We start from the raw sequence: 26,703 nt of genomic DNA, 5'->3' as shown, positions 1-26,703 counted from the left end.
TCTCTCATATCAGGTAACGTTGCGTTAGCTAGCTAGCTAGCTAATGTAATTAACACAATCTAATGTCAGCTAACAATTAGAAAAAGGCTAGCTAACGCTGCCGACCGGTACCAACCTCACAAAACGTCTCTCGAATGCAATGCTACCTTGTTGCAATGTAGCTAACTAAAGGTCAGTTCAGATCAGTGATTCGTAACGAGACTGGATGCAACTTGCAAAATTCCAAGACGTCTGGTTGTAAACGTTCTAAAACTGCACTTGACGATTTGACAAGGTGGGTCTTCTGAGACCCCAGGCAACGGCTTCAGACGCTCTGCAACTAACCAGTTCACACCGCTGCAATTTTTTCTGCGTCATTCTGAAACCGTTTCGTCTCGTTGCGAATCATTGATCTGAACTGGACTTAACGTTACTGTTATTTACACTGCCATCAAGTTCATCAATATATTATATTTACACAGAGCATTAACCCGGGGTATAGGTGGAGCAGAGCCGGGTCTGATTTCTGTGTAAAGATGTCAAGCCGGAGAAAACTAAATAAAAGAATACGGCAGTATAGATTAGCGATGTTATTATATGTACGCTTGCTCATATGTTCCTTCAGCCTTGATGCCATTTTTTTGATGAAATCTCCTTTGTTTTTGTTTTATTGTTCTTGTTCTGATTGCTAATTTAACACCCAGCTCAGATTTATTTTCGAACAGTTTAGCTAGCAAAACTAGAAACACCAGGGGTAACATTTTACAAGGCAGGTGTTTCAAAAATATCACACAACAATCATTCACGAAAAAGACTGTTTATTGTGCACGAGATACATAATTGCACGAGCCACAGCGAATCCCGCAAATTCTTCTCTGCAGTGTAAAGTGTTCATACCGGGCAAAAGGTGGATAAAGAACGTCTGTGGAAATGGATCATCACTAATTCTACCCCAGGTCTGCTACAGCACTTTAACCCAGCTCGGAAGTGTAAAGACAGCTTAAGTTAGCTTAATGTTAGACAATGAATGAGTATGTACATAATGTTACTTTTATAACAACCATTTTTATTCAGTAAATAGTAAGTGTTACAGTTGGCGTGGCCCAGGTGCCAACTGACTGACGTCACACAGGGGACACTGGTTGGATCCGGTTGGATCTCTGGGAAGTGAGGTCCAAAAACACACCTGCAATTACTGCTTTTCGCCATTGGTACCGCCAAAGAGAACGAAAAGGAAATCTTCGAGATTGCTATCTGTTCGGTCCATCTCATCGAAAAAACATACTCCTACTGTATTCCTGGGACAACCAGCTAGAGCTGAATCAGTAGGGCCCGTACCTCGCACAGCTTTCAGCTTGGCCTGCCCTGCCGGTTGACCAGTTTTTTTTATTATCTTGCCTGAGATTCAAAGCTCATTCTTAAATGTAACATAATTACTTTAGTGATGTACAATCCAGAACCTCAAGTGTCAGCACTGTTCCACCCCATAGACCCATAAACTCAGGCCAGCCATACATTTGTGTTCAGTTGTTTTTATTTATCTGTATTGTAAAGATGAGGGGGGAAGAAGGCTGTGGATATAATGGCGTTGTTTACAAATTATTATATTGTAGTTTATATTTAACTTTTTAAAGTTTATCCGAGTGTAAGAATTTTTGAAGTGGTCATCCATGACTTCCTGTTCCACTGTGCTACAAATATGAGGTGTTGCATATGCAAGGCTTCCCAAGTCATTAATCAATATAGGGAAGGTCAGAGAACACACAAATGAGACGAGGCAAAAGGTTATTGACCTTTGACCTGACCATAAATAACTTCAGAAGTATCTTTACACAGGGAGGATAACTTCAAAGTACTAAATGCAGGGGTGTCTATAATTGTGACATCTTTTTCAGAATAAATTATTTTGAGTTAATTTTTTTTTTTACTCTGAGCATATTGCTGAGTATAGAAATCATTTGATTAAAAATTAAGTTAATTCCATCTAGCATTCAAATAGAATTAATGGAATTGAGGGTGCCGATAATTCTATATGGTAATGCATGGTGCTGTTGCCCTGTCACCTAATGTGAACACTCCATTTTTGGTGTTCTGTGATGTGTTGGGGTGCTGTCAGTCCAAGTTCACTCTCATGGTAGTGTACACCCCCTTTGTACAAATCTATTAGATATAATAGCATAGTACCCTGGGGTTGTTCCATATTTCTTTCAGGCCACTACATGTGCAATACTTACCACCATAATCATCTAGTTTTTAACCCATTTTCATTACTGTTCTCTTCCATGGGACTTATGCAAGTTTACCCCCTCCCTGGGTTCACAAAATGTTCCATCCTGACCATCTCTTCAACCAGGAGGCCTAGATGCATTACCTTGCCCCTACTTATCTGCTATTAATATACATTTCATTGCTTGAACTTTTTATTTTACCAGCTGGTTTAGTACCTCAGGCTATAGTCAACCAAACCACTTTGTCTATTTGCTCAGATGGTTTCCCCATTACTCCCCTATTACAATTTAGCTTATTTTCAATGATTGACACTGAGCCAGCCAGCAGAGGAAGTTCCTCCAGAGATTTCTTCCCATCAGAGTTATATCTTGTCCCTGTTCAAGTATTTCTTTATAGTGAGTTTATAACCTGGCTTTCTGGATTTTTGGGGGTTCAGGCACAGTCTGTATATTGTTTTATATTGTAATAAAACAAGTTGCATGTGATTAAAGTGAAGATTCTCAGCTATTATTAAAGGGTATATTATATGTTTTGTATTTACCATATAGAAATTACAGCCCTTTTTATACATAGGTTTATACATGTACAGGCCAGGTAGAGCATCACCAGACACTTACCACATGGTGATGTCTATGTGTCAGACTTCAAGCAGTCATTGCATGCAATGGATACGTGACAGTGCACTAAATGTGGCTACTTTCATTTACATAACAGTAATATGTCCCAAACATTATGGGATATTGCCTTGCGAGGAGGTGGTTCTGGGTTTGAGTTAGGTATACTCCTGCCATTGCCCTTGACCACTGCCCTCAGAACTGAAGTTGGTCAAGGACAAATTATGACAGATGTTCAATAAAGTATATCTTAGACCTTATTTCTAAACAGTGAACCCAAAGTGTATAAAGAAACAGGTAATATACCCTTCAATAAAAGCTGAGATTGTGCAGTTTAACCATAGGTAATTTTTTTTACAAATCTAAAATTGTGGAGTGCTGTGCCAAACAAGGAAAAATGTCTTTAACAATATGGAGCTCACTGCAGCAAATTGGCTTGGCGCTCAAAACCAACACATTATCGCACTTAAAAAGAAAAACAAACACACATTATGGTTTCTTTGTCCATGTACTGAAGTCATACCAGACTAGCAGACGTGTTTTGGCGTTCAAGCCAACTATCATCCATTAGCTATTCCCTGAATGAAAATATGCTAATGGAGTGACTCTAACACAAAATAAAGGGAGCCGTTCTGCCAAAAAAATATTTTCTATGCTGCAATGAAAATACAAAGTTTTACATTTGTCAGTAAATACTGAAATCATTTCCTTCAGAAGTAGGCTATTTTACTTACAGATTTTGTGTCCTGGAAAGCAGAACTCATTCAAAAGGTCTATAGCCTACACTATATGCCTGTAGTGCTGGCTAAAGACTTACAGTGGGCTCCAGAATTATTGGCATCCTTGATAAATATGCACAAAAAATGCTAAACTAAAAAATAATACAGTTATTGACATAAGCTTTATTTTCCAACATGTGTAAACTAGCATGCTTGATTAATGATTAATGAAGTCTTTTAAATAAAAAAAATATTTCCCCAAAAAACAGGTTCCACAATTATTGGCACCCCTGGTTTAATACTTTGTGAAAACACCCCTGGCAAAGATGACAGCCATGTGTCTTTTCCTATAATTTGTGATAAGGTTAGAGAATTTGACCATTGCTCCATGTAGAACTTTTCAGAATCATTGATATATTTGGGTTTGCGCTTATGGACCCCCCCTCTTCAGTTCAGACCACAGGTTTTTGATGGAATTTAAGTCTGGAGACTGAGATGGCCATTGGAATACATGGATGTTGATTTCACTTAAGCATTTCTGTTTAAATTTTGATATTTGATTGGGGTCATTGTCCTGCTGGACAATTTACCTATGACAAAGTCCTAGCTTCTTAGCAGAGACAACCAAATTTTCTGCCAGAATTTCCTGGTACTTTGTTGAATTCAATGTGCCATTGATCTAAAATAGTGCACCGGGACCACTGCCAGCAAAACATCTCCAAAATATCAATGACCCACCTTCATATCTGACAGTAGGTATGAGGTGCTTCTCCTGTATGCATTCCTCTTTTGCCGCCAAACATGTTGATGGTGTGTATGGCCAAAACTTTCAATTTTGGTCTCATCTGACAATAGCACTCTCTTCCAGTCATAATTCCAAAGAGGTTTGGTAAGCTCCAGATTCTTGGTTTTGTTTATTGTGCTCAGTAAGGGCTGTCTTCGTGCCACCCTTCCAAATAGTTAGTTGGTATGGAGGTACCATTTTATGTTTTTTTTTAGACTTGTTGACCACAAGAAACAAACCAATCTCTGCAATTCTTAAACAGTGATCCTTGGGTTATTAATGGCCTCCCTCACCATCTTCCTCACTGTCCATGGGGACACCATGCACTTGCTTCCTCTACCTGGCAAATTTGCAACCATTCCATATGTTTTACACCTTTTTATTATTGCCTTTACAGTGCTAAGTGGTATGTTTAACCGTTTATGTCTTTTTTGTACCCATTACCAGACTTGACGATAAATTACCATCGGTCTCTTCTGAATTGACAGTTATTTGGCTTTTCACATGCTGATGGATGACAAAGAGATTTTGTATGCTTGTTACCTCATTCTTATTCTCTAGTGAAACTGGAAGTGATGGAATGACACAATATAGTTCCTTTAGACTGAGATGAACTAAATTAAGTAAAATTGTATTGCCAATTTCATTTTGTGTGATTTTACTTAAAATAATTGTTAGGGGGGGCAATAATTATGGTACCTATGGTTTTCAGAAAAAAATAAATTACTTAATAAAAAAACATTGAAGCATGAGAGTAAATGTATTGAAATAAAAGTATATAGTTTCTCATATGTTTGAACATAACATATAGATTATTATCTGTGTCATTTATTATATGCAGCCTTTTTTCTTCATTTTTATTAAGGGTGCCAATAATTCTGGAGCCCACTGTATATCTGAGATATCACTATTATGATTCTGGGTAAACACTGGTGCTATAAACAAAATTACCATCATGACTATTGTCATTACTTTAGTATGTTGGGTCTGCCACGTCATACTAGCACAGAACTAGCGCTAGCCAGAGGCCCATCTCTAATTACTAATAAACTACAGATGCCTGATGGCTCGGGGTCATCCAGGGAATCCTAACACTACCATGTCCCATGCAGGCACAGTCAATGAGTGATGTTTTGGCCATAAGACTCATCCTGTGTCTGTACCAACCTCCTTTACCAATGGTGCCACTTGAGGGCCCCTTGATTTATTGATTGATTTATTGCCTGTTGTGTCAAATTTAAATCCACCAATAGTAGGCCATCATTGAGGGGCACCCCTTCACTGTTTTAATAGTCAACATCTCTCTCTCTCTCAGATCTAAGATTGTACATTATTTCTGGAGAAGGCAGATGGGACATCTATCAGAGTGAGAGTAATCTCACAGCCTGAGCAGAGTCCAGGGAGAAAATAGCATAATGCAAGTAATGCCATGACGCCCCTACTCTATCTAAAAATATTGGAACAGCTGCTAACATCTGTTACCCTGTGTCACGATAGAAATACTCACAATTCACTTGTTAGCTGACTCCATCAAACAGCTGAGCTTTGAGTTTTACTAAAGTAATTTCTAGCCAAATTAATTCTTAACATGCGCTATGATAATTGTGATATTTGACAATGGGAAGGGGGAAAATGTGGGTTGGTTTGGGTCAATGTTTGCATCATTATGAAATTCTGTTGAGTCTGTAGGCGTTCTGGAAAGTTTGATGGCTAATAAATTTTATCGATACTATACTTTCTTTGTCTTTCTTAGCCTATACTGCAGAATAGGAGTAGCCTAGTACTTGTCATTGTATTGTCCATTCAGCATTCTGTATTCAGTGCATAAACTGTAGCCTAGTAATCACAATTTAACTTTTTAAAATCTTACAATACAACTACTTAAAGTGCAATCCCACTAGGCTATTCAATGTACCGTAACCACAGTCTAAAAACTATTCCCTGAATTACTCATAGTCTGATCATCCCCAGCATTCTGAAGGTGGCATAATATGAAAACAGTCTGCATTTTCATGGTGGCCTTGCAGCTGTTGCCTCGAGACTCACAGAGAAGGGCTTGTCCGTGACTGGGCAGGCGAAGCCCGCAGGGCATGCAGTTGCTATGGAGACATGGCGGCTCTTTCAATTATCCATCTTGGAGGCCCGCACTCTCCACGCGCCACCTTATCATAGTAAACTCTGTCAAACCCTTCCATCCATCTTTGAAGAAGCCCATTGTAACAATCCTTTCAGGCTTAGACTGGGTTGTGTAGTCCTTTTAATCAATCAAGAGGATCGCTGTCTTTAAGACCCAGACTCCCACATGTTGGTGGCCCCTGTCGTCATCTGCAGCAGGCCCAGATGAAGAGGCATCCAATGAATTTTTAGGGTACAGGAGGTCAGAGCAGTAGGCCAAGCCAACTCAGTTTTGGGGTGAAAATCACAGGATGCATGGTTTCAGGTATAAACAGCGGTTTGCTGAATTTAGGAGTACTTCTGCAAATATAAAAAAAATAAAAAATACATTTTCTTTATAGAACCCAGCCACAGTGGCTGGCTTAACAAAAAGTTCAGAGCAATGGCTGACCTTCTGAAGTGTCTACAGTAGAACAATTTGCCAGTCACAGCCAAAATGACCTAATGTGTAGTTCTTTTTGTGTTTGTACAGTTGATGTCGAAAGTTTACATACACCTTAGCCAAATCCATTTAAACTCAGTTTTTCACAATTCCTGACATTTAATCCTAGTAAACATTCCCTGTCTTAGGTCAGTTAGGATCACAACTTCATTTTTAGAATGTGAAATGTCAGAATAATAGTAGAGAGAAGGATTTATTTCAGCTGTTATTTCTTTCATCACATTCCCAGTGGGTCAGAAGTTTACATACACTCTGTTTGTATTTGGGAGCATTGCCTTTAAATTGTTAAACTTGGGTCAAACATTTTGGGTAGCTGTCCACAAGCTTCTCACAATTAGTTTCTGGAATTTTGGCCCATTGCTCCTGACAAAACTGGTGTAACTGAGTCATGTTTGTAGGCCTCCTTGCTTGCACACGCTTTTTCAGTTCTGCCCACAAATTTTCGATAGGATTGAGGTCAGTACTTTGTGATGGCCACTCCAATACCTTGACTTTGTTGTCCTTAAGCCATTTTGCCACAACTTTGGAAGTATGCTTTGGGTCATTGTCCATTTGGAAGAGCCATTTGCAACCAAGCTTTAACTTCCTGGCTGATGTCTTGAGTTGTTGCTTCAATATAACCACATAATTTTCCTTCCTCATGATGCCATCTATTTTATGAAGTGCACCAGTCCCTCCTGCAGCAAAGCACCCCCACAACATGATGCTGCCACCCCCGTGCGTGACGGTTGGGATGGTGTTCTTCGATTTGCCAGCCTCACCCTTTTTCTTCCAAACATAATCATTGTCATTATGGCCAAACAGTTCAATTTTTGTTTCATCAAACCAGAGGACATTTCTCCAAAAAATAAGATCTTTGTCCCCATGTGCAGTTGCAAACTCGCTTTTATGGTGGTTTTGGAGTAGTGGCTTCTTCCTTGCTGAGCAGCCTTTCAGGTTATGTTGATATAGGACTCATTTTACTGTGGATATAGATACTTTTGTACCCGTTTCCTCCAGCATCTTCACAAGGTCCTTTGCTGTTGTTCTGGGATTGATTGGCACTTTTCGCACCAAAGCACATTCATCTCTAGGAGACAGAATGCGTCTCCTTCCTGAGCGGTATGACGGCTGCGTGGTCCCATGGTGTTTATACTTGTGTACTATTGTTTGTACAGACGAACATAGTACCTTCAGGTGTTTGGAAATTGCTCCCAAGGGTGAACCAGAGTTGTGGAGGGCCACAATTTTCTTTCTGAGGTCTTGGCTGATTTCTTTTGATTTTCCCATGATGTCAAGCAAACAGGCACTGAGTTTGAAGGTAGGCCTTAAAATACATCCACAGGTACACCTCCAGTTGACTCAAATAATGTCAATTAGCCTGTCAGAAGTTTCTAAAGCCACGACATTTTATGGAATTTTCCAAGCTGTCTAAAGGCACAGTCAACTTAGTGTATGTAAACTTCTGACCCACTGTAATTGTGATATAGTGAATTAAAAGTGAAATGATCTGTCTGTAAACAATTGCTAGAAAAATTACTTGTGTCATGCACAAAGTAGACGTCCTAACTGACTTGCCTTCAACCAATGTAAGTGTATGTAAACTTCCGACTTCAACTGTATATAGTTATAATCTTAAGTTGAACCATTCAATAAATGTGTGCCATTTAACACAATTAGCATTGTGTAGCCTAGCAGCGTTTTCACCAGGTAGCGTGTAGGCTAGGTATAGGCTACCATGTGAATACCACGGCTTGCCACTTCACGCCACCACTGCTCAGCCTGAGGCACTACCACATCCTTTCAGCTTTAATTCACTATATCAGAACTCCAGTGAGTCAAAAGTTTACATACACCAAGTTCACTGTCACAGTCTGGAAAATTCAAAAAATTGATGCAATGACTTTTTAGAAGCTTCTGATTGGTCAATTGGCATTATTAGTAATTAATTGGAGGTTAATTGGCACATGTGGCTGGATTTAAGGGCCTACCGTTAGAGCCACTGCCTTGTCGCCCTTGATACCATGGGAAAATCCAAGCAATTCAGCCAAGACCTCAGAAAACACTGGGGTGGTAGAGCAAGGTACTTAACCTGCGCAGCTTCAGTATATATCCAGCTGTATAAATGGATGCAATGTAAAATGCTATGTAAAAAAGTTCTGTAAGTTGTGTTGTGCTCTGGATAAGAGCGCCTGCTAAATGTAATGTAATAAAAAAAATTGTGGAGCTCCAAAAGTCCGGTTCCTCATTAGGAGCAATTTCCAAACAACTGAAGGTACCACGAGCATCTGTATAAACAACTGTATGCAAATATAAAAATCTTGGGACCACACAGACACTGCATCGTTCAGGAAGAAGGCACAAATTAACTCCCAGGGCTGAACGAACTTTGGTCCAAAAGGTTCAACTGAACCCAAAGACGACAACAGTTGAAAGGTGGAGGCATCAGGTACCAAGGTACACTCCTCCAAAAGGCTTGGTCTTTGTCCTGGTGAACAAAGACCAAGCCTTTTGGAGGAGTGTTCTCTGGTCAGATGAAAACAATTGGCCAAACCATAATGATCAGCACTATGTATGGAGGAAAAAGGGTGAGGCTTTTAATCCGAAGAACACTATCCCAACTGTGAAGCATGGAAATAGCAGCATCATGTTGTGGAGGTGTTTTACTGGAAAAGGGACTGGTACACTTGAGAAAATAGATGGCATCATGGGGAAGGAAGATTATTTAGAAATACTGAAGCAACACCTCAAGACATCAGCTAGAATGTTCAAACTTGGCCGCAAGTGGGTCTTCCAGCAGGACAATGATCTTAACCATACCTCCAAAGTTGTAGCAAAATGGCTTAAAGACGACAAAGTGAAAGTATTGGAGTGGCTATCAAAACCCTGACCTGAATCCCATAGAACTGAACTGAAAAAGTGTGTACGAGCAAGGAGCCCCACAAACCTGACTGAGGTACACCAGTTCTGTCAGGAGGAATGGTCAAAAATTCTTGTAAGTATTGTGAGAAGCTTGTGGAAGGCTACCCCAAGTGTTTGGTTCAAGTTAAGCAATTAAAAGGCAATGCCACCAAATTCATGTATGTAAACTTTTGACCCACTGAAAATCTGATATAGTAGATAAAAGCTGAAATAAATCTGTCTCTTAGCTATTATTTTGAAATGACCTCTTATGGAAATTAAGTATATACCATATATTTCCTGTGTTAAGTCAATTATGGTAACATGAAATGTGTGGAGTTGTGAAAAATTGAGTTTGAATGTCTTTAGCCTAGGTGTGTGTAAATGTTTGGCCTCAACTGTAACTCCTTGACCATCAGCTACCAAACAAACTTTGGAATTAGATGGCCAAAAATGGGTGTTGATAAGGTCCAATATTTGCAAACCCTATGGTATGTATTTCCATTATTCAAGAACGTTAACGCAGGTAAACGCTAAAATCCTTTCGTCATAGTGTATTTTTAGATTCTAAATTCAGGTCTTCGACCGAGTCAGACATAACCTATATAGGAAGACAGAAACTCACACCGTGTCAAAACGATTTGAAACGGTGCATTTTCTCCAAAAAACCCAAGGCGGAAATTCCACCACTCTCCCCTTACACAATATAAATAGCATATACAATTATTTTAAGTAGTAGCCAATAAATACCTTTACTGAAATATATTTTCAAATGAATTATGCAAATCATGGCGCATACCTCATCGCTATGCCAACAATAGCCTACCGCCGAATAACTGCTTACAGCGTCTGAACGGATTTACCTTTTAGCAACACAATAGGATGCTGTATTTTTTTATTGCCCATTTGGATGAATTACAACGTATTTACGTTGTATATATGCGCGTTTAGAAATGATTGAAACTGGTATGACGAATGGACACTGCAGAAAAAATTTAAATCACGCTGCAAGATGCATATTAGCAGGATAACATAAAGCCGTGGTGACCCTTGTTTATGTTTTCACGCACAGTGCCCCGTAGTGGTAAAAAGCTATCATTGCAACAATCGGATTAAACTACTGCATTGTTAATGACCATGTTTTAAAACAAAAACGGATTCCTTAGCAAGGAAATAAAAACACGCTATCTAGCCCCAAATAATAATAATAATAATAATAATAATAATAATAATAAATAATAATAATAATAATAATAATAAATGTTTAGTTGTAGTAGTAGTAGCCTATTATACATCGCCATGTTCCAACTAGGGAAAGGCCCGCGGGCAAGGATTTACCGTCATAGTTCCAAGAAGGTGACTAGTTAAGTAGGCTGCGACTTTCAGAAACAACAGTATTCAGGAACAGTGCCTAAATCTTTATTTCTTTCAGTAAGCTACATGTTTTTCCAAAGTAGACTGTTTACATCCCGACACAAGAGAAACGTAAATTATTAATAGCTGACATGTACTCTTGATTCCAGTCTTGATGAAAAAAAGCCCTGGTTAAGACATTCATCAACAACGGTTACTGCAGTTAACGGGAATTGCCAATTGTCCACTGCAGTAAGTGTGACGTTACAGTTAAAAACAACTTTAAAATACAGTATCTTGGTACAGACAGTCCGGTAGGCTACGCATCAGTACATTCCGCTGGTGAATTTTAACACAGCGTAACTTTCTTAATCATGGTAAATTTACGAGCTTACCCCCACGAAAATGCATGGTGGTGCCAACTTATCAAATAATTGGACCAGGCAAATTAACCGGGATGGTGGAGATTCGCTTGATATGTGGTAAACAGATAATGGTCGTAAAATAGAACCGTCAATAAAATAAAAAAAAAGGCATATAGCACAATGCTTTATTGGGAAACAACCCTTTCAGACTTAAGTAGCATCGTTCGGCCAAACTATTCCCACCTCCTTCCTACAGTCCATTTTACTTTTTAGCAATATCTTATGACAATGATATCTTTCATAAATGAATCATTGTTCATGTCGTTTTGAAAACTATATTTATTTGTTAGCTTTATTTTTGTTTTCCCGTGAGATTAATTAACCCTACAGACACCAACCAAGTGTGAAGCATGATTTGAATGCAAAAAGTATTAAAATCCATACTTCCTGTACTGACACTTTCAGGACAACAGATTGGCATACATAAACATTCAACACAACAGCAATTTCTGACTTGATAAACCAAGGAAAACATACCGGTTGATGACCTGCATGTAAGGAATTTGAACCCGACTGTAGCCATTGCCTGCCATAACTGACAACAATGTAGTTACTGTTGAACTGGTTTTGTCAACTGCCAAATTGCAAATGCTAAGATGGAAAGCAGTTGTCCATCTTTACTGCGAAGCTGCGTTAAGTCCCAAGTGAAATTAAAAGTTGTACGTAATGCAGACAATCAGAAAACCATTTCCATTCTGAAACAAGTGTTCACGCTGACGTGGATTAAAAGTGATCAACATACTTATAGTTCACAATAAATTTTGTGGGAATGACCTTTTCCCCTTTTATTTTTAACCACGCTAAATTGAGAGTAAAGTAGAACGTCTGTTTTCTGTTAAGACCGAAAGTAAATATTTTATGGGAATTTAAGGTAAACCTTAGGACAGTTTAATCGAAAAATTTATCCACTGAGCCATCTGCCACCACGAGCCAGGTCTTGCGTTCTGATATTACAATGGAATGAGACATTAACACGTTTTAAAATTACAATCAAACCTCCTGTTGCGCACATCACAATGTAATGGTAGACTACTCAACACACCAAATAAAGAAAATCAAACCACAACATTTAGGTTTTAATCTACATCCAGCTCAACAGCAACATTAATATTTATTTTCAATGAGATCAATATTTTTTTAGTTCATTTTAAGGTATCTCTTATATTTTTTTCTGATTATTTACAACTGTACAAGCAAAAGCACACACTTCCAAGTGCACATATTTAATACAGTATTGACTATTTGCATTTACAGGAATTGTTTTTCCCCAAAACAAACTAAAACAAAAGTGAAAACAAAAAGTCAAAAGCTTTTCTTGTATTATATTACAAAAACGTCATTTTCTGCTATACTTGTACTTTTTTTTTAGACCAAGTAAGACCAGTGACAGTAGACATGCCCATGTGTACTATGTCACTCTTGGTAACCCTTTTGGGAGTTGAAAAGCAAAAAACTAAGCTGTCTTATATAAAAGTTAAGGCAAAGTCATTTTCAAGTTTAAATAAAATTCAAGTTTTCAAATGCTGGATGAAAAAGATGTATTTGTATATCCATAGAGGTTTTTAAAAAAAAAACTAAACAAAAAAAACCAAACAAAAAAAAAAAACGCTTGTTTAAATAATACCTTCTTTTTTTTTTGGAATAAACAGCATTTTTTATTGAGCTCATGCAGTGCATGGTTCAGATAACACCATTATGGAGGGAGGGTTCAAATAAAATCAGTATTTGAATCAGACTGCCAAACCAAGTGCACTGCAGTACTTTTCAATCCTTAAATTATTCCAAAAGAAAAATGAGATCAATCGTGTAACGCTTGGAGAACAAAATATCTGCCCCGATTCGATGTTACAGAAGGGAATCCGTTCTTGCAATCTAGGCACTTAGCCAAATAGTCCATGGAACCAGGGCTCACTATTAATTCAGAGTGAGTGAGGGAGACCTGGATAACTACAGGCAGGAGGAAGAGCAGAGACTAACCTGAAATGCAAAGCAAAGGGAAGGTTCAGACTCCACCATTCAGCCGTACCGACACCCAACATTATCAGAACTACTGAAGGGAGGAAGGACCCCCACCCTTCTGGAAGAAACCCATCTCACTTAATGTCTTACACCTTTGAGCAATGCCCCACGCCACCAATTAAAAAAAGAAACGTCTGTGCACGACAGCACACTTGAGCCAACCGCACAAGGTGACTGCGCTGGCAAGTAAGCACTTGGAGCCGATTACTTGAACCAAACCTTTCTCCTGCACACAGAGGTTTTCATACGGCTTTGAGAAAGACCTCATATCTTACACTGTTGGCATTCTAACTACATGCCTGTAAATGTGCACTACGAAGAAAAAAAAAAAGTGCCCCATTGAGGTTGAACCAAAGCAGTGCAACAGGAGGCAGTTCGCCTACAAGACAAGATGGATCCCTCAGTCTTCTTCAGCAATCAAATTAAGGATGAATGACAAAGAACGTGAAAGCTCCTCCAGCCAAAAACTGCAACGACGACACTTCAGGATGTGGACATGATTCCGGAATTGACTTCCAACTGACCCTTTGGCTGGATCCAGATCTGAAAACGTCCACACAGTCTAAGCAGCCACAACAATCATTCCAACCCTTTACAGTCACCAGACAGCATATTTAATACTCCTGAGGGGTAAAGTGTGGTGCGAGAGGTGGCCAGTACTAGATCTTAAAGCTGAAGGGAGCCATATACACACAGGTAAACAGGGTAGATATTGGACTCCGGCCAATACCAATCACCTGTAGCATGCAACAACAAAAAAAAAAGGTTAAAACTGGCACGGTCCACAAGTTTGGTTCCCTTTAACTTCACTATATAGATTCATTTCAGGGATTCAATTTCATTACAGTGCTTTGTGAACCTAAAGGTGCCAGTGTCATCCCATGTAGATTCCATGCTTCAAGTGGCCTGAGAGTACCAGATTAACAAAAAACACTCCAGACAGGCTCTTCCAGATACCTCTTCATCCTGGCTTTGCCTTTAGATGTGGATACCAAGTAGCAGTCAATCATCGCTGTGCAGGGCAAGATTTGGGATTTGCTGTGGTATACACAGAGGTCTTCCTCTGATGCTGCCGGCCCCCACCTTCCACCTGCCTCATGAAACTATACATCATGTGCTGGTCACTTACGGATGGCCATAGGTTCTACAGCCGGTCAAGACTTGTGTAACAAGGAAAGCGGTGGGGGGGGGGGGGCAAAAAACCTTTCAATCATGTCAGCCAGCTTGGCTCCACGATTTGAATTTTAATACAAAATCTGAAGTAAAACATATGGCCTTCTCAGGAATAATCAACAGCCTGTTTCAAAGAGCAACTCAAAACAAAACAATTAAAATAAAATAAAAATGAGGGGTTGATCCAATTCCATTCCCAGCAAGTGTGCTTTGTTAACTCTGTGAGCTCTATTTCTGGCTTAGCTGTTTCTGGAGGGGGTTTTCCTCAGCCAGTGGACCAGTTGATTCATACATACCACTGCTACCACAACCAGAGAAAGCTCCAGATAACACTACATGAAGCCAAACAGAGGGGGGCCTTAAATAAATAAGTAAAATAATGACTGTGCTCTACATGCTAAAAGTGCTCTTGTTTTGCAAGGCTGTATCCTGGGCGGTGCCCTCTGTGCTGACGAGGTTGACCTTGGGGTGGGGTGGGTGGGGTGTGTCGATTAGCCCTCACATTCTCTGGGTTTCACGCAGCCTCGCAGGTTATCGTGGAGATTTGGGGTGGGTGCCCAGGTCACTGTTAGGACGGTCGGGGGGCGGGGAGGTCCGCCGCCCTGCCCCCGCCGGTCTCTTGGATTCCCTGGGCCAGCCTGGGTACTTGGGCTCCGCCCTCTCTCCGGCTGGGGTATCGGTCGGTGCGGCAGCAGTCGGCCTGGCGTCTCTTGCCGGCTGCACCACAGGCCCGTCTTTACCGAGCCTCTGGCAGATCTCTGCGTAGCTGGGTTTCCGAACCTCCTAACAATTGTGAACATAGTAAACTCACTGATAAATACAATAATTTGGGGGAATCACTGCGTACTGCATAAGTGAATAAATAATAACTGTCTTGGGAAAATCCCAAGGTAGGAGGAGGGCCTTTGGGCTGCAGTTCAGGGAACAGGTGGCCGTTCATTCAGATCAGATTCCTTTAACAATTGGAATCAGGATTAATTATGATCTACTTTCAGTACAGCATTTTTTTGAACAATATATTTCAGTGATGGACAGTTCTTTTGTTCTCGCCATTTATATCAAACACAATTTAATGTTTATCAAGTGTCAAACCATGCTTTTTATATCATGGAAGTAATAATACCATTTCATTTAATGCTCTCGCCTTTTTGAGTCAACAAGAAACTTGTTCAGGCATGACAGCATACGGCATGTCCAGGTTTATAGCCATTTGGTTGACTGGTCGGTTTAACTCTGAGATCTGTGTCAAAGAGGTTCTCCTGTACACCTTGTCAGAGTTGCCAAGGCACAGGTCGGACCTGACTAACTGCCATCTGCCTTTCCACGCATTTCATTTCCTGCCACTTGTGTATTAATTGGGGTATGAATGAGACAAAGCAAACTAAGCACGCAGAGAAAGAAGCCGTGTTCTCTCACCACAGGTGCCCCGTTGACCTGGACTGGTTTACTGGTGGCGACGACGGCTGCAGGTATTCGCTCCATAGGGGGCTGAGTCTCCTTCCGATTGGCCTCTGCTGGGACCTTCGGCTCCCTGCAAAACAACACCACCAATCATCACATACTAAGCTTCGATTAACAGCGACAGGCCCGATTTCAGCATTTCCGCACGACGTGATTCATTTGCTAGGCAGACGCCCTTATCAAGGGCCACTTACACAAGCTTGCGTTCCCGCAGCTGGGTGCGTACTCAAACTATTAGCCTTAGGTCGTTCCTTCTGTCATAGCAGCAAGCAACTAAGGATAAAAAAAACAGACTTGCGAACGCGCAATTGGGAACCAAGTGCTGTTCAAATCGTGCCTCGTCATTGCAGATACAGCTTCCCACACCGTACATGTGTCTCCGTTGACGCCAATGTATTCTGTAGTCATAAGCACACCGTCAGATGGTGCTGGGCTGAAGTGGAGTCCAGAAAACTGAAAAGTACAGCCTGCTCTCTTCTCATATTTAGCACATACAGGCAGTCCCCAGGTTATGAACGAGATCCGTTCCTAAGTCTGTCTTTAAGTCAAATTTGTAGGTAAGTCAGAACAGGTACATACGGTTCTTATTTAGTGTCAGTTATTCTTGCTAAATTTCTGACCAATGATTTGCTTTAAAAGCTTAATATTTTGCCATTTTAGGCTTGGCCCATTTTTTTGCCCAGGAGTGTATATATTTTATTATATATAAGCCGAGCAAAGTTTTCATGAGCGTCACAAAGTATTGCGTGTGTTCGTTATTACAAACCACTGTATTTAACTAAAATGTATAATATAATAGGCCTTATGGCAGTCCGTTCGTAAATACGAGTTGTCCGTAAGTGGGACGTTCTTAACCCGGGTACTGCCTGCATATAAAGACAATATCTACCAAGAACAGGGCGGGTTCTACTGGGGGGCCAGCCTAAAACAGTCATTGTCCGTAACTGAGAGTGACATTGTTGAAATGCGCATGCACGGCTAATACACACTAGTCGAGTAGGTGTCGGAATGCATCTACACTTATTTTTGAACCTCCATTAAACGCAAGAAGCCTACTCTTACTGTCTACAAAAGTATTTCAGCATGTTCAAGGCACAGGAAATCAGAGGACAATTTGGATAACAAAACACCAAATATTTCTTATAGATAGGTAACTTTAGTGATATCATGCTAGGAATTAAGTTAACGTTAAATAGATTTGATAGCTAAAGCTAATTTAATTAGATCTGATTTAGCTAGCTAGCTAATGTTGGCAACAATATAGCAATTACAAACCAAAAAACAGTTGCAAGCAGCAGCGCTGGCTTGACACGCTTAACTTATCACTAGTCTCAATTTTTTTCAGCTCTCTTGTATGGCATTCATTTGGCTGTTCCGATTGGAAAATTGGTGACATGATGCATATACTTTGGGCTTTTTTCCCCACAGATCAACAGATCTTCTTTTTTAGCCACCCAAAAGGATGTTATCATAGGATAGTTGTAAAGTAGACTATCTATCTGGTGCTTGAAAATGTGATAAGACTGGTTACGTGACTGAAAATATGATTGCTTCTGTGAAATAAAGATGTTTGGAATCTTCGAATCTGCTGAGCACAGGAGTGTGGGCCAACATAAGCTGCACTGTCTAAATCAGTGCAAGCACAGACATTTTGACATTTTGCATAACAGAAGCTACATTTGGGGCCATGACTTTAAAAAAATATATATTTGCCAGAATCTATTGTCCAATTTAGGTTTAGGGTCTTATTGAGTCTCAGTGAGTAAGGGTCATCTGGAATGTGGGGGAAAAAAAGGATACAGTGCCATTTATGGCCATAAAGTCAAGCACTTCAGTTTCTGGGAGAGATTGTTCCCCCTGCTAGTACCCAGGGTCCAACTGAACTAGGCTTGCCTAGTCTTATCAATTAATACTAATACATGCATCTTCATGCTGTGATCATACCATTAAAAATTCATAAGCACAAAAAACTCAGTCCTGCATGCAGCCAGAAAGCACAGCTTTCTCCTGTATTCCAAATCTTGTGTGATCAGATGACCCTCTGCTTTACTTATGGAGAAAAGATGACCGTCAGTTCCGTCGCAGTTTGCAGATTTTGAAGTCGTTCATTGGGCAGCGGCCATTTAATTTGCATTTTTGAATAAAAGAGTTCAACAGCAGGTAAGTGGCGCCAGATAGGGGCGACACTCACTCAGGGGAGCAGGGTGGAGAGGAGGGGCCCTCTAGTCGGTGGAGGGCTGGGGTGGTAACAGTCGGGGGCGGCTCTTTGGGGATCCCTGAAGGAGCGCAGTTGGTGCTGGGGTCCAAGTTCACATTCTAGAAAAAGAGGGGAGTAAAGAAGTCAGTGCAGCCCTTTCTCAAATGGGGAAACTTCTGGTATAACTGACACAACATCCAAACGGATGAGAACATGCACAGTCTGTTCACTGAGGACACTGTTGCACAATGTCACCTGGGATGAGTCACCCTTCCATGTGCGCACAGACTCAAAGACCCATCTATTTCCTCTGCCCCACCTGTTTTTTTATGGCCATTTGAGAGGGGGCGGACAGCATGCTAGTTATAGCACTCAGAACATAGAGCAAACATTTTAGGGGTGCGACTGTCCTCGACTGTAGCCGGGTGAGCAACTTGTAAAAAGAAGCGCCAGTTTGTTCCCGAGACAACCTGAGGTCAGCTAGACTTGTATGGTCCCTGGCCCCCACTCTCATCTTGCTATAAATACACTGCCTCCTGAAACGCCTCATGGGCAAACATCACACGCTTACAGGGACGGCAATTATTTTTCATAAATGTCGCATCTTGTTGATTTTGCGCTTGTGATGGGGCAGAGGTTATTGTAACAGGCTCAGGGAGTACTGGAAAAAGAAACCGCTTGTGTTCTTTGTGAATTATCCCAGAACAAAGAAACAATTACCCCAGCTCCCTTGTCCTTCGCGGTTCCTACGACGATGCTGGACAGTTGGCTCTCGCTAATGTCATCGGTCTTGAGCTGGCCAGCAGCGCCAGGCAGAGGGGGGAAGCTGGACAGGCCCAGTTCGAAGCTCGGAGAGGGGGGCTTCTGGGTGGGAGGAAGGGGGGGCGACTGCACGGGCGCCCTCTGTCACACACAAATTCAACCACAGCAACGTCAGGGAAGCTCAGCCCTTCAACCACTCAAGGCCGGTTCAGATTTTAAACCGAAAATGACTGTTTTCACACATTGACAGAAGACATTTTGTGTGGAAAACTACTGAGATTTAACATCTGCTGACTGCTACTGTGCTCTCCAGGATTCAACATGTCAAGTCTTTAAGTCGTTAAAATTATTAGCCAGTGTTTACATGTGGACTAATGTCTTTACTCATTCTAAGATTCTATTTAATGAAACCACATTTCATCTAGCATAAGTTTTTTTTGATCTGATCTGGACTTTACAGTAAGTCTGGACCCCCACATAGAGAAAAAAAACACTATATGCAAATCATATTATTCATACATGGACCAGGCGTTCATAATGAAAATATTGCATTGACAGGAGTTTAACTATGACACCGACAGACTTTATCAACACATAGCACTTCAACATAAGCATGCTGGGAATAGTAATAAGGTCTACAACAGCACAGACAAATTAATTAGAAACAATCACACCTTCAACTGGGTGAGAAGGTTGTTATACAAACAAGACCAGGTCAAACCTAGTTTATGGCTGGACCAAACCGGCCGACCAATGGTGTAACTTCATCACTCAGTCACTCAGTCACAGACATGCGCGGTGTAACTTCATCACTCACTCAGTCACTCAGTCACAGACACTCGCATTTATGCTGCTGTTGCGGTCCAGCCAAAAAACAGACAAAACAAACTCCCGCCAAATAAGAAACCAATTTTCAAATGAACACTACCTATCCGAGACATTGTAACATGCACTGTACTTACTGTAAACTTGTCCTCCCTCTTCTTTCTATACCCATAAATGTTTTTCCTCAAGAAAACAAAAACAGTTGAATGGTTAATACACATCCTTTCTTGCGCTATTCTGTATCACAGATTTTCCATTTGTTACAATTTGTTCTCCTGCCCATTAGATCCAAACACAGAACTTGCATCCAAAACAGAAACCTTTCTAACAGAAGTAGTGAGATCCATCAAGTTCATCAAGGTTACAAACCCTATTCTTTTGTTAATTCTAATCAAAACCGTAGCAAGCCAGATGGTCAACATCCTGAGACAATGCTTGGCTGTAACTTGTGGACATGTCTGTGCCTACTGGCTGAAGTGGAGGCAGGAGGTCTGTGCCTATTGGCTGAAAAAGAGGCAGTAGTTACCTTCCCCTGCCCATGCTAGGTGAGAAGTCAGCATTGATTGGCTCCAACCGTCCTGTCGTCCCACTGTCCCGCCTGGTGTAAGCCATTGTGTTGGGTAACCTTGTCCTGCTCTGGCCTGGGGGCCGGGTCTGGGGCCCACGCACCCCATTCAGAACACGTTCTGGGAAGTTGAAGATGGCGGGGCTTTCCAGGAGCCCAGAGCTGCGGTCCACATTAGGTAAAGTGGGCTGCAGGGGAGTCTTACTGTGGTTCCTGTGAAACAAAACCACATTGCTTAGCTGCTTAAGGAAAATGAGAAAAGCAGCAATGTAGCTACTTCACAGTCAGGCTTGGTTTTAAACTGCAATAGTGAAATCTCAGGTTAATGGACAAATCCCAACACAGCTTCAAAATATTATTACACTTCACAAGAACAAAGTCAAAGCTACTAAATATAACTGGTGGGATATATCTTGTTCATACTGGCTTACAAGTGCCAAGCCATCACAACTGTGGGAGAAAACAGCTACACAGAGGGGGCGAGAGGAGTTGCTCAAACCTGTTCCTGGGGGAGTACTGCCGGATGGTCAGAGGAGATGTGGCAGGCTTAAAACCAGGAGACGAGGGAAACCCGTTTATGAATCCAGCACTGGGAAATGCAGTTACCTGTTGAACAACATTTGAAACCTCAATAGGAGTCTGTGACAAATGTACAACAACAATGCAAACATCACAAAAAAGTACACAAACAATATGCCATAGTTTAATTCGACACAAACCAGCAACAACAACAAAACCTGGCTTGGCCTAGAAGGGGAGGGTATCCCCAACAGGACATCTCTTGATTACTCGCACAAAAATTGCATGCTCCTATTCCTATTCCTACGCATAATTCAAAGGCATGTCCAAATCAAAGTTCTTGTGAAAGCCTAATCTGGCATTAGAGTTGAACAAGTAGGGAGGAAGTTTCTGGTAGAGGTTGGCCTGGCAGTTATAAGCCACGGTTTTCTAAATGGGCAGTTTAAATGAAATTAGAAAAAAAATGAATCATTTTCTAAATGATTAGAAAGAGAGGGAACAGACCAGAGCTGGGTCCAAGAAGCTATGCGTGGTGGTCCAGGTGTGGGGGCTGATGAGGCTGTAGAGGGGGTACTGCTGCTGGGCACTGTACACGGGGGGCATGTAGAACGATGTGTAGCGCTGCTGGGCCGTCGCGTTTATGCTGGCGTTCATATCCGCCTGCCGGTACCCGTTCTTTGGCAGGAAAGTGTTGATGGCGATTGCCTTTGCTTTTATCCTGGCCTGGGATTTAGGGAAGGGAGAGCAGAGGGAGGAGACAAGACCTAATTTTCCTGGATACGTACATTCTTATTGGTTAAAAAGTAGCAATCAAAAAGCTCCATGGCAGAGCTTTAAAGAGCTGGCAATCACTGATTTGTCTGAACTAATAAAGTGGTTTTTCTCTCCAAAGCAAAACAGTGATTGGCTCAAACCAATGACTGACAAATAGTAGCTCTGCCTATTTTGTGGTTTCATCAAGCCTCACTCTCCATCACAAATAAAAACCCATCTGACATACTTTGCATCAGAAGAGTTGAAGAGTTAAACATAAATAACTTTGGCATCTTTATTAGTGCGTATTTATGCTGAACACAACTGCTGCAAAAATAGATAATTTCAGGCAGTGATCTAGGTCCCTGTGGTCTTTATGTGGTTTGAGGATTCATTCCCACTTGATTTATTGATGTACTTTTTTATATGCTGCCAACAGCTTCATATGGGCATTGCACAACTGCTTGTGGCTGAAATTTGCTTATCTGCTAGCGGGGTATATGTTTACCAGATGAAGCTGATTAATGGAATTCTGATTAACAACATCCTTATGTAAGCTAATGGGATTGCTAAATTAAAAATAAATAAATAAATAAATAAAAATAAACACATACAGATCATGTGCATCCTATATTTAAAGATGCCCAGAGCACAATGCATACATGCTATGATAGTGCTCATGAAAATGAGACAAATTACTGAGGATGCCTTTAAGGAGAAACTGAACTCCTGTTTAATACAAAAGCAAATACAAGTCTGACTGTGACTGTTGGGATATTTTCTACCTATATTCCTGAGCACCCTGTGGGCATCCAGGAAGCAGAATCCACCAATCACTGTGTGTGTTGTTCTATTGGTTATTACCATGATAGTGTATGGCATGTACTCCATGATAGTAGGAGCTCCTTTCACAATTGTATTGTCTTAATTTTGTTCTTAAAGTTGTAGTTGGTAACTTTTTAAAAAAGATATCCAGGAACAGTCATGCTTAATTGGTAGCAGTTACAGAAGGAGCTCCTGTGAGAGATAACCAGCTCCATACGCTGTGTTTATGCCCGTAAATTCTGTGTTCCAAAACCAATTCATGTTTACAATATAAAAAGTGGTTTACAACATAAAACAACCAACAATGAGTGTGTGTTCACATAACAGTACACGTTGTTAGACCTGTTCAAAAAGAAACCATTTCACCAATGGTGGATAGACAATATGCTCAGGCTGTGCAAAGCAGAAGGTGACGAGAGCTTCAAGAGTGGATGGAGTTAAGGACTGACGCTGAGCTTGCGTTTTTTTTCTGCACGACAGATAGGTCTAAATTTCAGCAGTAAGTTACCTGCCAGCCAATTAAGTAAGTTAGCATCAATGAATTAACCCACCGCAGAACCTACGTAGTCATTACTGATAATGTTACTTTCGGCGGCAAGTACTTGGAAGAATGAAAGGTTTGCAAGCGTTATCTGTGTGGTAGGTACCTAGTACCTAGGCTAATTCGGTAAGCTAATGATACCTGTCAGATAGATTATTTTAGCTAGAGTCAGCTTGAATCCTGTTTGCCAGCTGTAACCAGTATTGGTTATGGTCTACACCAGTGGTTCCCAAACTTTTCAGGCAAACAGAAAATAATTTCTACTTTCACAGCACTAAAAAATGACATGCAGTTTGCAACAACTTATAAACATGTTTTTAGTTCAAAACAACGGCGCACACTATAAACTGGTTATAATTTTTGCTAATCTGTATTAGAAATAGACAAACGAGTCAAAATATTAAATCTATTTCATACAAAAAATTACATGTTGATAGTAGAAATGTCATATTTAGGTAATTCTCAGTAGAAAGTAATAGTAACAGAATGAGAATGAATAAAAAAATAGGCCTAGCAATCAACTCTGCCTGTTAAACATTTTCTTTAAAATGTTAATCAGAACATAACTGAAAACATTATGGGACACATGTGCCTGCCTGAGCCTCTTGATTTGAGGAGTGATTGAGGACAAAATGACCCGGAGGTCTTGTTCCACTGACAGCCGCTGCTTCATCTTATTCTTGAGGAGAGGAGAAAGCCAGTTCACACAAATAGGTAGAAAATGGTATCAGCACCTTGATGGCACACCACGAAAGGGAGGGATATTCCTGTCTCGTTAGCAGACAAACGGTATCCAAAGGAAGATCGCCGTGTTGTAATATGCGCGTGCGATCCATCTGCAAGTCAGCGAGTTCATCTTCCGTGGATGTACAGCAGCCTGCTGCTGACGCTGTGGCAAGCAAGTGAAATGGATCCCGGACCCAATCAGAGAGCTGCTCATCTGTGACAGGAAAATATGACTCAAATCTCTCCTTCAGCGTTGTCAGGTGAGAAGCTATATATTTGTAAAAAGTTACTGTCTTAATAGCAGTGCCGTTGGATACCAATGGGAACATATCAGTGTTTTTCTTGATCACTCTCTCTTTTCACAGCTGTATTTTGGATCAGATTTTGTCTGATCACTGTCAGGATATTATTTTCCCATTTCCCGGTCAAGACCCTGCTCTCTCAGGTACTGATCCGTCACCTTAATCGCATTGCAGGTGGCATGAGTCTTTACAAAATAAAAAATTCTCATCAATACCATCACCATCCACTTATGGCAGTCCACCATCGACTGAAGTGGCCACTGAAGTCTGCTGAATCATCTATTTGTACCACAAATCTACCACTCTGCTGTAGTTTGATGACTAAGTTAAGATTACTGTATGACAGACACTTCATCAATGCATCGTTTCACAGTATTGTCAGATAAGCGGATTTCATCAATTACTTGGACAGCATCTGGCCATATTATTGTGCCTACAATCTTCTTGCACGCTAGTAGAATAAGGAACTTGGCAATACTATGTGGCTTCTTTGCTTTTGCCACCAACTCGGCCGCCAGACATGCAAATGGCATCATGCCTTCATTCTGCCTCTCGTTTAGTGTTCCAAAGCGTCTGAAATATCTCTTGATATTTTGATTTTGAGTTGTAGCTTGGATGCTTTGTATCAAGATACCTTTATTTTATTTTTTGGGCCATATGGCTGCATTGGATAATTTTTCCCAGGAGATCGGGCATGCCGGGGTGGGACACAACACCGCCACACCGCACTGTAGATAGCGGTCTTTGTATTGTCACAGGCTTGCGTCATTTGGCTGCTGTTCGCTCGGGTTCTTTTTCGGATGTAGATGGCAGGGGATTCAGATTTCCGAACAGTTAACAAATATATCCATTTTGGAGTTTTAACTTTTGGCACTGGTAGTGTGCTGGAAATCTTTCCAAAGAGAAGAGCGGAAGCAGCACACTGGCGGGAAGGAAACCTTCATGTATTCACCTGGCTGCAACAATTCATTGCAGACCAACATGACCTCCTATTAAACGTAAAAATAGACCATCTTGACAGCAAACATACTAATATTCATGTCTTGATGGGAGACTGATGGGAAAACACTAATTTGCTTGAGTGTAATCTATAATGTACTGTACTCCTGTAATCCTCCTTGTCAAAGAGTCATAGCTATAAATGCAGATACCTGCTCAGGAGGCGCGCAGAGAAGCGGGGGGTTGGTGTGTGCCCCTTTCTCTGTGGGCAGGGCCATCAGGCGTTTTGATTTAAGACTTTTTTACAACATTGTGACCATTGCGATAGTTACCAACTGCAACTTTAAAGATTGTTTATTTTATTCTTAAAGGCATTGAGCACTTATGTTTTTAAATTCAGCCATTTTTATTCACATTTTGAAGTTAACAGTGGTTAATGCCCTTAACAACTGCCATGGTTAAACAAACTATGTAAAATTTTTACAAAATCATATACTTAGTAGGCATACCATTTCATCAAAATGTAAAGAAAACCTTTTTGGCGTAAATTACATCTACGTGCAAAGTCAGCTTTCATGAGGCAAATTTCCACAGCCATGCTAATGCAGGCCAGTGTTTTATGGTTTTCCACAGTCGCTTCTGGGCTTCAGCAGTGCTGCAGTCACACCTTGGTGACTCAGGTCAGTGCTTTTGGCCTTTCCAATACTTGTTCTTCACAAAGCCAGTCAGCAACGTTGACAATGGTCAGCAACGTTATTATGGTGTGGCGGCAAAATCCTTGCCGCCACACCATAATAAAAAAAATAATTAAAATAAAATTTAAAATTCTAAAATAATAAATTATATATATACTGTATATAGCCTATATATTAAATATTTCTGCCTAAATGCGCTTTCAAAACCATACTGTCGCGTCCACATATTTATTTTCAAAAAGAGCCTAGGCTGCGCGCTCCGTGCTTGCTCCTTTCTGAGGTGGTCGGAAGACTTGCAGTGACCAAAAGACAACGAAAAGGTAGGTAGTGACGCTTCAAATATTACAAAAATACCAGTGTTAACCAGTGTTTGAATTGGACCAAAATACATATCGGTACCTACTCCTCAAAATACATACTGTTTAAAATAAATTGATGTTGGTAATCAAAATAAGAGTCGGTACTCATATACAAGTCCCGACAGCTCCTGCCCATCTCAAGCACTGGCATGAACTATCATTCGGTGATGACAACTGGCGGATCCTAACTCTGTTCGGGCGAGTGGAATGCCTCATGCAGTTGTCTGATCAGACAAGTAAAAAATAAATGTGATAAATATGTAACGTTATCTGAAAATAAACAGTGTTTGTTTGAGCCGAAGCGGAACCTGTTCCAGTTGAGCTACGTACGTGCTTACCCTTTTTTTTTTAAATTTATCTAGAGCTGCTGTTATAATGGTACAATACATCTGATTAAAATGGTGACCTGGAGAAACCCGTCAGATGTCGCGGCCGCAAATTG

The 26,703-nt window shown here is 40.8% G+C and overlaps 1 protein-coding gene and 1 long non-coding RNA gene across 3 annotated transcripts in view; one reads left to right on the top strand and one right to left on the bottom strand.

Annotated features, from left to right (window-relative positions):
- Positions 1–9,567: 9,567 nt before the first annotated feature.
- The window catches only part of LOC135253406 (uncharacterized), a 217,237-nt gene continuing 200,101 nt past the window's right edge, over positions 9,568–26,703 (top strand). Inside the window, exon 1 of the long non-coding RNA XR_010329597.1 lies at positions 9,568–9,844. This is a non-coding gene — a long non-coding RNA (uncharacterized LOC135253406). The remainder of the gene's footprint in view (positions 9,845–26,703) is intronic.
- LOC135253399 (la-related protein 4B-like) overlaps positions 11,228–26,703 on the bottom strand; it is a 55,743-nt gene continuing 40,267 nt past the window's right edge. For both annotated transcript variants that reach the window (XM_064332652.1, XM_064332651.1), the window contains 8 exons: positions 21,626–21,844; positions 21,102–21,208; positions 20,564–20,815; positions 20,175–20,220; positions 19,171–19,353; positions 18,445–18,569; positions 16,209–16,323; positions 11,228–15,575 (listed from right to left, as the gene is read on the bottom strand). In XM_064332652.1, coding sequence (XP_064188722.1) covers positions 15,324–15,575; positions 16,209–16,323; positions 18,445–18,569; positions 19,171–19,353; positions 20,175–20,220; positions 20,564–20,815; positions 21,102–21,208; positions 21,626–21,844 — 1,299 coding nt within the window. In that variant the 3' untranslated portion in view covers positions 11,228–15,323. The remainder of the gene's footprint in view (positions 15,576–16,208; positions 16,324–18,444; positions 18,570–19,170; positions 19,354–20,174; positions 20,221–20,563; positions 20,816–21,101; positions 21,209–21,625; positions 21,845–26,703) is intronic.

This window comes from Anguilla rostrata, chromosome 4, assembly GCF_018555375.3.
Source record: "Anguilla rostrata isolate EN2019 chromosome 4, ASM1855537v3, whole genome shotgun sequence".
Taxonomy (NCBI): Eukaryota; Metazoa; Chordata; class Actinopteri; order Anguilliformes; family Anguillidae; genus Anguilla; species Anguilla rostrata.
This window is presented reverse-complemented; position numbering and strand designations above follow the sequence as displayed.